The sequence below is a fragment of the Macrotis lagotis genome, chromosome 3, assembly GCF_037893015.1.
Source record: "Macrotis lagotis isolate mMagLag1 chromosome 3, bilby.v1.9.chrom.fasta, whole genome shotgun sequence".
Classification (NCBI taxonomy): domain Eukaryota; kingdom Metazoa; phylum Chordata; class Mammalia; order Peramelemorphia; family Peramelidae; genus Macrotis; species Macrotis lagotis.
The window spans coordinates 172,880,243-172,894,725 of NC_133660.1; the positions used below are offsets into that span (position 1 = coordinate 172,880,243).

At 37.4% G+C, this 14,483-nt stretch overlaps 1 protein-coding gene and 1 long non-coding RNA gene across 5 annotated transcripts in view; one reads left to right on the plus strand and one right to left on the minus strand.

The window, feature by feature from the left end:
• Positions 1-5,131, minus strand: part of LOC141517967 (uncharacterized) — a 44,159-nt gene extending 39,028 nt beyond the window's left edge. The window contains exon 1 of the long non-coding RNA XR_012477035.1: positions 4,993-5,131. This is a non-coding gene — a long non-coding RNA (uncharacterized LOC141517967). The remainder of the gene's footprint in view (positions 1-4,992) is intronic.
• The window catches only part of ATP8A1 (ATPase phospholipid transporting 8A1), a 290,003-nt gene continuing 280,473 nt past the window's right edge, over positions 4,954-14,483 (plus strand). For all 4 annotated transcript variants that reach the window (XM_074229523.1, XM_074229525.1, XM_074229524.1 and 1 more), the window contains exon 1: positions 4,954-5,064. In XM_074229523.1, the coding sequence (XP_074085624.1) occupies positions 5,016-5,064 (49 nt within the window). In that variant the 5' untranslated portion in view covers positions 4,954-5,015. The remainder of the gene's footprint in view (positions 5,065-14,483) is intronic.

The following is a 14,483-nucleotide window of genomic DNA, read 5'->3' on the forward strand; positions in this document are numbered from 1 at the left end:
TGGGGGTTCCACCTAAAACTTGTATTTTTGAGTTCCCCAAATTAAAGTGACTTAGCTACTGGTAGATATTTCAAACATCTCTTTTCTTGGACCAATTGAAATCAATTTACCAACAGGGCTCAGTAAGGCAAAGTCTGTCTATATAATATTACCTCACAAAGACTTGAAGAAGGAACCCTTTTTTGAGAAAAAAAAATTGTGTTGTTAATTTCAGAATAATTAATAGTTTATCACCAATAATTTTATTTGTAATGAATAATAAATTATTTATAACAACAGTGATAATATTATGACATTGACAATGATACAATGTCAATGACACAATAATAAATAAAACATAATAATTATCAAAACTAGCATATATATAGTGCTTTAGGGACTGCAAAGCCCTTTAGAAACATTCTATCTCCCTATCCTGGGAGTTAGCTATTATTAATCTTCACTTTTCACTTGATCAGACTGAAACAGGAAGAGGTTAAATTACTTATCTAGGTTCACACAAATGTCTGTGACCATATTTGATCTTGGGCTTTCCTTACTCTAGGCTGAATTCACATAACTGTTTTATAACATCATAAAGTAAACCAATTGTATTTAAATAATTTAGCAATATATATCTACATCTATATATCTATAGACATATAGATGTAGATATATTAAATTCATAGTCACCTTGTCATAGAGAAACTGAAATCATAGAGAAAATGAATTCTTTCTACAATCAATTGAATAGAAAAAAAATTATGTGGAAGGGACAAAGCTTCAGAATACCAAGACACCCTGTAATCCCTAACCTTCCACTCCCCTCAATGGATAAGTTTGGATAGATCAATTACCCTTCACTATTTGCTCTCCTCCTACTCCCCAGACTGGTGAGAAATTGGAAACTTCTGGGGCAGAGGGAGAGGAAATGTAGGGAGAAATGAATAAATATTATTATAAAATTATTATAAGATGATATATTATAAAGTATTGATTTAATTTAATCTTTAATCATCTGAATTCTGTCTGCCTGGAGATTTATTGTGTTTTCTCCATTGTTTCGATGGAATCAACTCATATCAATTAAGATTAGGCATACTATGCCAGTAAAAGGTTAGTTCCTACTCCCATTTTCTTTACCTAATATACTCAAAAAAACACACAAATAAGTGCTTTATAAAGCATAAATATTATTTAATCCTATTGATTTAAATAAAAAAATATCACATTCATGATTCTTTTAGAAGTGATCAAGTATGGGGTGGCTAGGTGGCACAGTGGATAAAGCACCAACCCTGGAGTCAGGTGTATCTGGGTTCAAATCCAGTCTCAGACACTTAATAATTACCTAGCTGTGTGGCCTTAAGCCACTTAACCCCATTTTTGCCTCACAAAAAAAAAACCTAAAAAGAAGTGATCAAGTATAAACCAATAATTAATTCAAATTGAGTGATGTGACTGCTTGTGTGTGTGTGTTCAGTTGTGAGATAGGATCAACCACCATGGTGTGCCCACATCAAAGAGGCTTCAGTGCTTTATGGGCAAAGTAGAATTACAGTCGTTCAAAAGAAACATGAGATGAATTCTAAATATTCAAATGCCATATTTGTGCCTGATTTGTGATAGAACCTTCTGAACTCATACTGATCTAATCATAGTCAGGCATATTATACCTTAACCCCAACACAGTGATGTCATTTTGATCCTCTGAATGAAGGACAACAACCTTAAGTATGTCCCCAAAGTCTTCATGCATTTAGATAACCAGCATAGCCATGTTTTAGAGTTTCAAGACACAATATTAAACAGCTAAACATGATCTGCAAAATAATACATTATCTCAATCTGGGGGCTTTTAAGGTGATCTTACATAACTGTAAAACTTTTCTATAAATCTGGAATTATATCCAAACAATTTTATTATTTTATTATTTATATATATGTGTGTGTGTGTGTGTGTGTATAATTGAACACCCTTATATGTGACATGTATATATACATGTCATTTACTGTATAGATATCATTGAATCATGTGATATGATACATGTGTATATCTGTGTGTATATATATAGTAGTATACCAAAGTAAATAATAAAGATAAAACAACAAAAATGTGAATATAAGCATATATATCTGTGTATATACACGTATATGTATAAACCTGTATATGTGCTAAGTATTTCTATATGCATATTTTATACATATACATAGGTATCTATAAATGCAGCTATATCTATGTGTATATTATATGCATATATATCTACATTTATTTATTTACTTATTTGTATACCTATGTAGGTATATATATATATGTATATGTATATATATATACTGTATGTGAGCTACCCCTTCTTTCTAGTTTATTGTCAGGAACAATAGCAGCATGTTCTTCCTACTAGATTATACATCCTATGAGGAAGGGAAATTTGTTATGGATTCTCTCACAATATCAGGACAAAGCATCTAATATGTAAGCACAATAAATATTTCTCAAATGAAACTGAAGCTCCAAAAGACTGATCCAATGAAAATAAAGAGAATTGGTAGTCATGCATTACAATTTTGGAAGTTTCTTAAGTAAAAGAGATCACATTTGATTTAATTGGTCTACCTTGATTTTGTCAAACTACCTAATTTTATTTTCAATAAAGCACCTAGTCTGTAGTTCTGTCAGGACCAACTCTTCATGATCCTATTTGGGGTTTCTTGGCAAAAATACTGGACTGGTTTTTCATTTTCTTTTCCAGATCATTTTACAGATGAGGAAACTGAGGAAAACAGGGTTAAATGACTTGCCCAGTCACACAACTTAGGTCTGAGGTCAGATTTGAATGCAGGGGAAATGAGTCTTCCTAATTTCAGGTTAGGCATTTTATCCACCACAATACCTAGCTGCCCAGGTGATATTTGCTGTGTATGTTCCCACTTTTTCCTCTCTTAACATTTCCTTCCAGTACCAATAATTATGTTGTTTCTAGAATATTATTTATCTATTTTATGGTTTCTTATAATTTCTAAAGATATCTAAATCTTTCTTTATTGTTTCTGCTCTGCTTCAACTTTATTGCTTTGTTTTAGTTTCAGCATCTGAACTATCTGTTCACATGAAATCCTACTCTTCTCTCTAACAGATCAAGATTAAATAACAGTGTCAAATAGTGGCAACATATTCTTTAAAGCGTTAAAGTCTGGGATTGGGGGTGTTAAAAATGTATCAGTGTCTCATACTTTTAGATATTGAGCTTTTTTAATAGGGAGAAGGAGTTCTCTGTGCCCTTGTATAATATCAGCACTTGGAACAGCGCCAAGTACACAGTAGGGGCTTAATAAATATTTGCTGACTGGCTGGCTGAATATTAAAGTGTGTCAGAACCAAGATTAGGAAATGCAGCCTGCAGAAAGAAACCCAGGGGAAAGCACTCACTCCTAGAACCAGCCAGCTTCTCTGGCCTGAGGCCTGGGAGTAATCAGATTTCCGAAGGATCTATTCAAAATAATAAGAGCTCTTGAAAAAAAAAAAAAGAACCAAATTTGAATCAGTCTTTTATGTAATGCTGGAGGGAGGAAGCAAAGACACCTTAAGAAAGAAATGGCTTGCTTAAATTTATTCCTTAAGTAATATTTCAATAATTCATTTCTTCTTCATTTTCAGTGGAATCTTACCATCTAATTTGAAACCGAAACGGTGTTTTCCCTTTCATTTGGTTAATTCAAAATAAAAGAAGGTGCCGATTAGAATATTTCTTAGGACACATGAGCCAAACAAATAGTTTCTATTTGCAGACCTGCCCCAGACCCGACAGGAAAACATTCTCGGTCGATCAGCTCTGGGGGTTTGGGTCCCAGGTTGCCCGGGGCGCATCACGCGGGGCTCCACAGCCTGGGGTGCAGCCCTCCCGTGCTCAACCCTCCCCAAGCAGGCTTTCCCATGCTGCTTCTCTTGGAACCTGTTGCTCTAATCCAGGACAAGGAAACCAAGCACTTGATACAGCTGCCAGCACGGAGATCCCCCAGTGTGCAGCTGGGGGAAAGGGCTTATTTCCCCTTTTAGCACAATGGGTGCTTTTGCCGTGGAAACTATTCTGGGCACCCTCCTCTCTTGTTCCCGCCGTCTCAGTCCTTTAACGCCTAGAGGCCCCTTCCCCTTCGGAACTTCTTTCCCCAGCTCCTCTTTCTCACCCACCGCCCCCAACAGCCCCCCACCCCCCACCCAGAAGCACAGCACGAGTCTGGGACCCCGGGGAGGTCGGTTCCATCGATTCTGAAAGCAAAAGGAGGAGTCGGGAGAGAACCTACAAGGGTGTAAAAGGAAGGGAGGGGAGGTTTCTCTGCTCGCAGTGCAAGGAGTTAATTGAATTGGGGTGAGCAGAGCAGGCGGGTGGAGGACTCCGGGGGCGTGGATGCCCAGGGCAGGCCAAGCGAGTCTGCGGAGCGCATTGGCCGCCTCTCCTCCCTCCTCTGCTGGCGTTGGTACGGTCCGCGGGGAGGTGGGCGGGCGGCTCTCCCGGCTGGGGCCGCAGCCAGCAGTGGCGCGCTGGGCTCCGGTGCCTCCCTCGCCCCCTCCCCTTCCTCTGGGGCTGCTGCAGCCTGGGCTGGAGCGTGCGGGCGCTGGGCTCGGGGCCGCTGGGCTCGGGGCCGCTGGGCTCGGGGCCGCTGGGCTCGGGGCCGCTGGGCTCGGGGCCGCTGGGCTCGGGGCCGCTGGGCTCGGGGCCGCTGGGCTCGGCCGCTCTCCGGAGCTCCGGGGCAGTCCCCGCTCGCCGGCACAGCCGGCTCCGCCTTCCCCGGGCCGCGGCCGGAGCGGCGAGGCGCTGGGGGCTGGCCCGGGGCCCCGCCGAGCCGCGTCCTGCTCCGAGGGCTCGCGCAGGAGGAGCGCGGCGCCCCGAGACCCCGGGCCGGGAGGCGGGGAAGCCTTCGGAGCGGAGGCGGCGGCCTCGGGCCAGTGACAGGTGCAGAGGCTCCGCTGAAGGGGAGGCGGCGACGGTGGAGCGAATCCCCGGCCGGGGGACCCACCTGCAGCGGCCGGAGGCGCCGCGATGCCGACCATGCGGAGGACCGTGTCCGAGATCCGCTCCCGGGCCGAGGGTGAGTGGCCGCCGCAGCGTGGGAATGGGGAAGGCACGGCCGCTCCCCGGGGCTGGCCACATTAGCTGCAGGCAGCCTTGGTGGCAGCTGGACTGGCTGGGGGACTGGGCGGGGGTGGGGAGAAGGGGATGTGGGAGGGGGAGGGGACATGTGTGGGGAATGGATGCTGGGGAGCGGGGGATGCGGATGCCCTTTGTAAAATCCCCTTCCCCCTTCATCACTCCTCTCTCCTTTCCCACCTTCTCTCTCCCCCATTCTGCCTCCTCTCTTCTCCCCCACATCGCCTCTGTTTCCCTCTCTGCATCACCTCTTTTCTAATTCTTCCTCTGGGCCACAGAAACTGACCGCGCCTTCTCTTCTACCCATCTCCTTTTTTCCTTTTTCCTTTGGCCATGAACCCAACCCCTGCATAGTGATCCTAAGCGAAAGCCCTAGCGCGCTCTCTGCAGCGTGATCCTCCGACCCTTGTTGCCCCCCAGCCGCCTTCTTTCCCCAGGCTCAGAGCCGCACACAAGCACAATTTTCTGTCAGTTTCCCCTCTCCTGCAGAGGCCGCAGACCTTTAAGCCCCCGGCATCCTTTCTGCAACTCTGCAACCCCATTCGCACCATAGAGGAAGTGGTTTTGTTGTTAGAGGATCACAGACTGTTCAGTTTTGCTCTCTATTGATCGATTTTATTTTACCTTTTCTCGGAAACCTAAATTAGACCGGCTGACCTATCTGTTTTACAAGGAGGAAGTTCCTTTCTCTCTGACCCAGGACCAGCTGTTGAATTTTTACCATCCACACTTGTTAGCATTGAGCAACAGGAGATACATACAACCCTTGTCTTTTGAGCAAAACCTAGCTTTATGTTTACCTGAATTTTTCCATTCAGGACTCAATTTTTTTATGTGTATACTATCACATGGCAGGATGCAGAAAGAGAAATTCCTGATGCCACTCATTTTTATTTTTTTAATATGAAGCGGATGATGGGAAGGGATTGTAAAAGGCAAAAGGGGAAAATACATAGGAAGAAATATATTATGATACATATATGTAGTAATTTGAAGAGCAGTCTTCGCAAAAATCCCATAGTCGTTAGGGTAAATATTGTTTTCTCAGTTTTACAGTTAAAGAAAATGAACCTGGGATATGTAGTGACTTGGCCACTATCACTGAGCTGGCTAAAAAATATCAGAGCTGGGTTTCAGACCAACCTTGGTTTTCTGACTGTAAATCTAGGCCTCTTTTTGACTCTACAAATTTGTCTCTTAAAGCTGCAGATGAGAGAGAAGATTGACAGATGAGAGAGAAGTCAAAAGTTGGAGCTCACATACCCATGTTAAATCTTCGTTCAGAAATTTCTGCTAATAGCATTTTATTAGAATGTTGCATTTTCAAATTTTCAAGTCTAGTTAGATTAAGTATTATAGACATCCCCCTCCTAAAGCACATTTTTAGAACATTTTGTTTTCCTAATATAGTTTCATAAAATGGCATGTATGTCTCAGATCTCAAAGGAGAGAACCAGGTTTAACATTCCATTTCCTCAAAAGTCATATTTCCTCTCCCTCTCAGAGAACCATCCCTTGTTACAATGAATTATAAAGAAAAGTTTAGCAAGCCAATGAACACATTAAAAAAAAATTGACATATGCAAGTGTTTCATATCCATAATTTCCTACCTCTGCCAAAGAAGCTAGGAGGAGTTACTTTGTATTACATCTTTTTTGAAGTCACTCTTGGTTATTACAGTTTCACCAAATTCAGATTTAATTGTTTTGTTATTGTAGTAATTTTATATGCTATTTTCCTGAATCTTTTTATTTCATTTTTTAAAAATGCAAATTTGTTTATTATTCCAACAACATGAAAACATAGCTTTCAACATTAATTTTCTTGTAAGATTTTGAGTTCCACAGTTTTCTTCTTTCTTCCCTTCTCTCCCCCTTCCCCTTGAGAGAGAATAATCTGATATAGGTTAAACAGGTATAGTTAAATTAAACATTTCCATATTAGTCATGTTGTGAAAGAATCAGAACAAAAGGAGGAACAAAACCATGACAGAAAAAAGCATAAAACATTTTAGATAGAAATTAGTATGTTTTGATCTGCATTCTTATCTCATTTTGCATCAGTTCATATAAGTCTTCCCATACTTCTATATAATTTTCATATTTATAATATTTATAATGTAGTCATTCTGCTATAATAATCTAACAGATTTTTCTTTGCTATTTTCCAATGTACTACTTTTTATTCCCCAGTTCTTTGATGCTACACAGTGCTGCCAATAAATACTTTCTTGTATATATGACCTTTCTTTTTATCATTGATCTTATTGGGCTCTATGCCTAGCTTTCAGATCTGGGATGGGACAGGAAAGATAAGTGATAAGGGTTGGAAGAGTATTGATTCCAGTAACATGAACTGCTAGGTAACCTATATGAGGAAAGAAGAGTTTGAGAAAGATACAAGAAAATGCTAAAAGCAATGTCTGCAGGATTTGAGGAGGTCAAATTTAATTACAGGCAAATAGAGTTAAAGGACAATAGTAATATGACTAATTCACTAATTTAGTTATTATTTATTGAATTGTTATTTATTGATGCTAATGTGTCAGATTTTAGGATAAAGATATACAAAATATTATTTGAACTTCTGTACCAGTTTAATCATCAGTATCTGTAAACCACACTGAATATCAAAGAACCATATGGGATTATAAGCATGGTCTGAGATTAGGTAAAGTGGGTTAGGTAAATTTGTCTTTTACAGAGTGAAGTGCAAAATAATGAATGAATTAATTGAGGGGAGAGTGCTATTGACGTTGGAAATCAGATTATGAGGTGACTTTTTTCCTATGTAGAAAAGAAGAGCAGATGGTAAGACATCCTGGTAAGTCTTAGTTTCCCATTGGTTGGTCAGTTGACATGATTGAAGATGGGAATAGTTTGGAAGGCAATTCCAATGGTTCCAGTGTGGGAGATAATATGCAGAACAAGAATAGTGACAGTGGATATGAGGAAGAGAAATATTATGAAGAAAATATTGAAATTTTGAAACAGATTGACCCATCTACCTTTTCCTTTCTTATACAAAGATGATTTCGGCATTTTAAGCCTGATATCATTGTCAGATATAGGGAACCTGGGAAAGAGGACAATGATTTCAGATTTTTAGCTTGAGATTATTCATAATATTTTAAAAGTCCCTGGAAATACAGAAGCAGAATCAGAGATTTGAAAATCATGAGCATAGAGGAAATAGTTAAAATCATTAATATAGATGAGCTATTTGAGGGGAGAGTATATAGGAGGAAAGGAGAATTACATAGAAGACTATAATGGCTAAGTAGAATAGAATGAAGAAAGGCATCTGGGGAAGATAACTGGCTAGTTAATGGAGAGCAGGAATTATAGAATATCAATCAGTCCATAAATATTTTTAAAGCACCAGGCACCAAACTGTGAACTGGGGTTATCCAAAAAAAAAAAAGGCAAAAGATAGTCTCTGCCCTCAAGGAACTCACAATCTAATAGGGTTGCAAATATAAAGAAAAACTATATATGGGATAAATAGAAAATAATTACAGAGGAAAGGCACAAGAACTAAAAGAGATTGGGACAGGCTTCGTGCAGGAAATGGGAGTTTATTGGAATTTGAAGGAAGACAGGGAGGTCAGTAGGCAGAATTGAAGAGAGAGACTTTTCCAGGTATAAGCACAGTCAGAGAAAATGCCTAGAGTCCAGAGAAAGAAGTATCTTATTTGTGGAAGAGCCAAGGAGGCCAGATCAGAGTATGTGGTGGAGAATAAAATATAAGAAAGCTAGAAGAATCATAGCATCTCAAGGGCTAGAAAGAACCTTAAAGATAAACTAACTGTAGAAATAAGAAAAAAAATGGACCTAGGAAGGCTAGTTGGTATATCCAAGTTTACATAGTGACAGAACTGAGTTTCTTAACTTGAAAACCAGTTTTCTTTCTATTATGTTGACCTATCATACAATGGATATAATGTTATACCATCTGAGGGAGCAGTGTTTCAGAATAAGTTTACAGACCAAAATGTCAAGTATCACATTTCACTATAATCATAAGAAGTTACGTTAAACCATTCCATGCTTTAAAAAAGTACTGTTCTTTAAGCCTTCTGGTTTGATGTGTTCTGGTTTTAAATACCATGATTCCTGGAAAATCTAGTTTTAATATTTAATGACCACAGTATTGTATTCTTGTGTTTTAATGTGCCATCAAGACAGTTTACTTATACAACTAAGTTATATTCCTTAAGCTACATTTAAGTCTGTGAAATTGCCTTAATTTTAAAAAGACTTTGGCCAGACATTAAAATAGACTCAAAGTTCTAGCATTCCAAAAACTTTTATGACAATATTAACATGATCTTGTGCATGTGCCAAAAGCAAGCACACACTGAGTGAATAGTTGTAATTTGCATCAGCACAATGCTATAATGCTGAAATATCAACAACCCTTTATGGATAAACATATTTCAAGTAGAATGGTCCTAACTATAGCAATTATTTTCCAAATTGTTTCTACTTCTTAGAGATGAAGAGAAGGGGAAGGGTTACAAAGCACTTAACTATATTAATTTAACAAATTAATCTCCTTTGATTCTTACACCAACCCTATGATCCGGTGTATGAGGAAACAGAGGCAAAGGTCAAGTGACTTGCCTAGGGTCACACACCTAGAATCCCTCTGAAGTTAAATTTGAACTCAGGTCTTTTGGACTTCAGGTCCAGTGTTATTTTCACTGTATCACTTAGTGGCCTCACATAAAGCTCATATAAAGCCTGAAATAGCCTTATGTCATTATCCTTAGTATGACAAAAGAGGGGAAAACAACAATGAATAATCTTCATACCTTCAATATCTTTTAAGGGGCAAGGCCAGACATTTGTAGTAATCCAGTAATAAAGTGGGTAGAATTGTTTTTGTTTTTATTTTGTTTTTATTTTTTTTAGGCAATAGGGTTAAGTGACTTGCCAAAGGTAAGTAAGCTAAGTAAGCGAAGTAAGGTCAAATTTGGGCTCAGGTCCCTTGTAATCCAGGACCAGTGTTCTATCCACTGCACCACCTAGCTGCCTCAAATGGGTAGAATTTTGAGAATAATGGGGCTATATGTGGGAGACATTTGGGTGGATTGACTCTGGTGGTGAAAGCATATGGAGAAAGGGAATTAGCACTTTAATAGGTCCTTCTATTTGCAAAGATTACCTTCTTTGATTTTCACAGCGCAAAGTGAAATGGGTGCTAATCTTATTCTCATTTTACTCCTGGGGAAACTGAGATAATAAGTTACATGACTTGTCCATGGTCACACTCCTATTAAGAGTCTGTGACAGGATAGCTGTGTGGCCTTGGCAAGCCACTTAACCCCATAGCCTTGCAAAAACTAAAAAAGAAAAGGAAAGGAAACAAGGGGCATAGTGGCTAGAGCACCAGCCCTGGAGTCAGTTAGGAGAGTACCTGAGTTTATATCTGGTCTCTGAAACCTACTAGCTGAATGACTCTGAGCAAGTCCCTTAACCCCAATTGCCTCCAAAAAGAATAAAAGAAATTAGTTTCTATACCAGAATTAATTCATGCTCATATAGCAAACCTATCTTTTTTTCTTTTTTTGCTAGATAAGACCAAAATCTGAAGTGTTATTTTTAATTCTCCAAGTACAGCTTATTCTTAATTACTAATATCCTAATCTCATTTTACATTTTGCAAAGGATAGATTAGAATGTAAACTATCTGGGATTTGAAAAAAGTTTAATTCAGAAAATATTTAAGTGCCTTCTTATATCCCTAGAGACTGGAGTGTGTTCTAAGCTTACTAATATATTTATTGTGCCAACAAATTAACAACAACAAAAAAAAGCAAAAATATCCCCTGCCCCCAAGAACCTTACTTTCATATCGGGGAGGGTAATGGGACAGATTTTGGCTTCAGTTTCTTAGAATCTGATAGAAGTAGAGTTGGAAAGAAAATAAGTTATTTATCAAAATAAATATGATATCAGATCAAAGGTGATGAGTGAAAGGCAAGATCAAGACTATGTTTTTGAAGAAATTAGAAAAACGAGAGGTCATTTCTAATTGACAGAATCAGAGAAAACTTCATGGAACAAGGGAAATTCCAGTTAGGCCTCAAAGAAGGAGAGGTTTTAACAGAGATAGGAGAGAGTCCTTTCATGTGAGAAGGTATGATAGAAGCATGCAAGCAGGAGTGGAGAGGATGAATATGAGGACTAGTAAATATCCCTTGCCTATAGTAGATAATTAATAAGCATTTAATTAAATTGAGTATTCTAGTTTGGCTGGAATATAAGTTTATAAAGTAGAACAGCGAGAAGAAAGGATGGAGAAATAGGTTGGCACCAGATTGTGTACTGCCTTCTGAGCTAGGATGAGAAATCTCAACTTTATTTTGTAGGAAATGATAAGTTAAAGATTTTTAAATAACAACTCACATCAATATAGCACTTTTAAAGGTTTGCAAAAACAGGAATACAGAGTAAAGAAATGATTTGTTCAAGGCAGTGAGGTAGGCAAATAACTGGCATTTCTGTGAAAGATGAAATTAGGGGAGGGACTAAAAAAACCAGGCTGTTCTGTCAGTCTAGACTTGAAGAGATGCTAGCCCAAACTGGGAGATACCCCCCAGTAAGGTCATCAAGAAGAAGCTACATAATAGGAAGTTGGAAATGTAATATTGTTCTAGGAGCTCTGCTGAGTTCTGTTCCCACAAAATGATTGTTTACTGAGTGTAAAGTTCACTTTGTTTTTGTCTTTGTGACTTTGTTGCCAATCATAGTATTAATCCCTTGATAAATGAATTTTTAATTGAATGGATTGTGGGGATGTTTTGAAATAACTATAGTCTCCCTTTAAGTACTGGTTCTAGGGAGACAAGTTATTTCAAAATTAGTGCTCAGAAATCTAAACAATGGACTCTAGCATGTATTGACATGTTAGGGCTTATACTGAGGCTTTGTGCTCTTCAATGTATTAAAAAAATTTAAAGTAATTCTCAAAGTGAGTTTATTAAATATGTGAATGTGCTTCTCAGTTGGCTAGGGATTTTGCCCTTTAATTTTGTTCTTTAGAACAAAGTCCAGACATGCTCATATCCCCTTATAAAGTTTCACCATTGGTGTGATCCATATGAGACTACATATAAGCTTATGACATTTATTAATGCCTGTTGTTTTTGTATTACATTTAAAAGGCTTTAAATAGATTTCTCAAATGTTACCTTTCTCCAAAATAGGCATCTTTCCATATTATTTATGAGTAATATGAAACTTTCAAATCAGAATAAAAATACCTGTCATTGTCAGAGAGTATCAAATATTGTTCTTTAACTTGTAAAATCAATGTCATTATTAAAATTAAAAGATTATATATATATATATATATATATATATATATATATATATAAAAGGAAGAGTTCTTATCTTGAGTTGTTTACAAAAGTAATTGAATAAAGGGAAGTTTATTTAAATTCAACATTCAGAAAAAAATTCAACATTCACCATCATTGGCTTGTCTATTATGGAATTCAATAAGTAAATCAATTGATTTTGATAATATTTGATTTATTATTGAAGGATGTCAAAATGCAACCTAAATTCAGTTTGTTGTTGAGTTCACAGATTTATAAACAAAATGGTCTTGATAAAGGTTTTCAAGAGGGACATACCCTCTGTAATTTTTTAAGTAATTCCAATGAAATTTGAGCTGTGGGTTGAAACTAGGGAGAAATATTGAGAGAATATCATTCTGTAGTCTTAAAAGAAAATAGGAAATCATACTACATTTTACACTAATTTGGAATTACACACACACATATAAACACTTGTAAAATCCTGCATCTTATTTACACTATCTTTCCTTTGACTTTTAAGGGACTAATAATTTTGACCCTGAGTTCATGACATTCCATCATTTCAGCTATATAGCAACAATAGCAAGATATTATTGCTAAAATACATATACTTGTCAGCGGTACTGGTTTGTAATCATTGAAAATAGCATTTGATTTCCCAAATGTAAACCATAACACTTTTATTCCTTTTCTTCAATATTGGGCTCAATTCATTTTTTATCTGCAGATTATATCTAAGATATTTTGAGCTCTGAGGTTGATCAGATGTCTTGCTTGATGAAAGTATGTAAGGCTATTTTTTTTTATTCTAGCAGATCAAATCCTTAAAAAAAATACAAACATAATAAACAATGGCCATAGTAGTAACATATAATCTCTATAACTTCCAACCAGTTATGTAACATTAAATGTGACCTGTTGTTGAATATCATATGTAAAAGTCTAATTATTGTCCTGTATTTCCATATTCCATTCTCATATTTTTCTAGATAGACTATTTTCATGGAAATGATTTAAAGATAAGTAAATGAGAGTGTGTCAAGGGTTACTAATGTCTTCTTGACCACTCTTTTCAGGTAGAAGTGCCTTTATAATCATTTTTATGCTTTAACAATTTTTTTTGTCTTTTAGAGATCTTGAAAACTGCCCTCTGAATATATTTAAAATATATTACCTCAAAACAGGTTTCTTTCATATGTATTTGGTCAACTCTAGCTTTATATTCTTATTTGCTACTGCCACATCAAGTGCTGAGGTGCCTCTACTGTTGTAACAAAAAAGAATTGCTCTAGAAATACTGACAGATCTGTTTCATTCCACATCTATGTTATCTTTCTAATTCTTTCTATATGTGAAGGAATATCAGGGTGATCTTTTTAAAAATCAAGATCTATAACTTGATTTCTCCTTTATCAAATGAGATAATTTATGCAAATTCTTTTCATTTCTCTCAACAACTTTTTGCAGTTTTATGAAACATTACTATTCCAACCATCTTCTTTGTTATATTTACTAAATGGATTTGTAATCTACCTTAGTGGATTGTTTTCTCTCCACTGGCAAAAGATATTAAAGACTTTTGGGCTGAGGTGGTTTTTCTGGACTCTTTCAGCCTTCTTCTTGTAATAGCTGTTTTCTGTCACTTAAAATTCCCTAAGGAAAAAAATAATATTCTGGGGTTTTACTTTTGCTAATTTCCTATTTTTAATCATTGTTAACATTTAAACAGAGCTGCTCGGAGTTGTAAAGACATGCATAATCTACTTTCCTTAATTTTTCAGCTTCTATGACCTTTTTTTCCCTATTATTTTATTATTATAATCATTTGTCCTTCATTCTCAAAGAAGATCATACATCAGGGAGGTGATGCCATGTCATGCACATGATTTGGGTGAGGGAATGCTGAGTAAAGTCACCAGACCTTTTTTCTAACTAATTTGTTATCTGATCACACATAAATGGCACCTCATTTAATTTGACCAAAAGATGATTTTTCTTGCCCTGTAAGGTTTTATGAGGAAACTTTTGA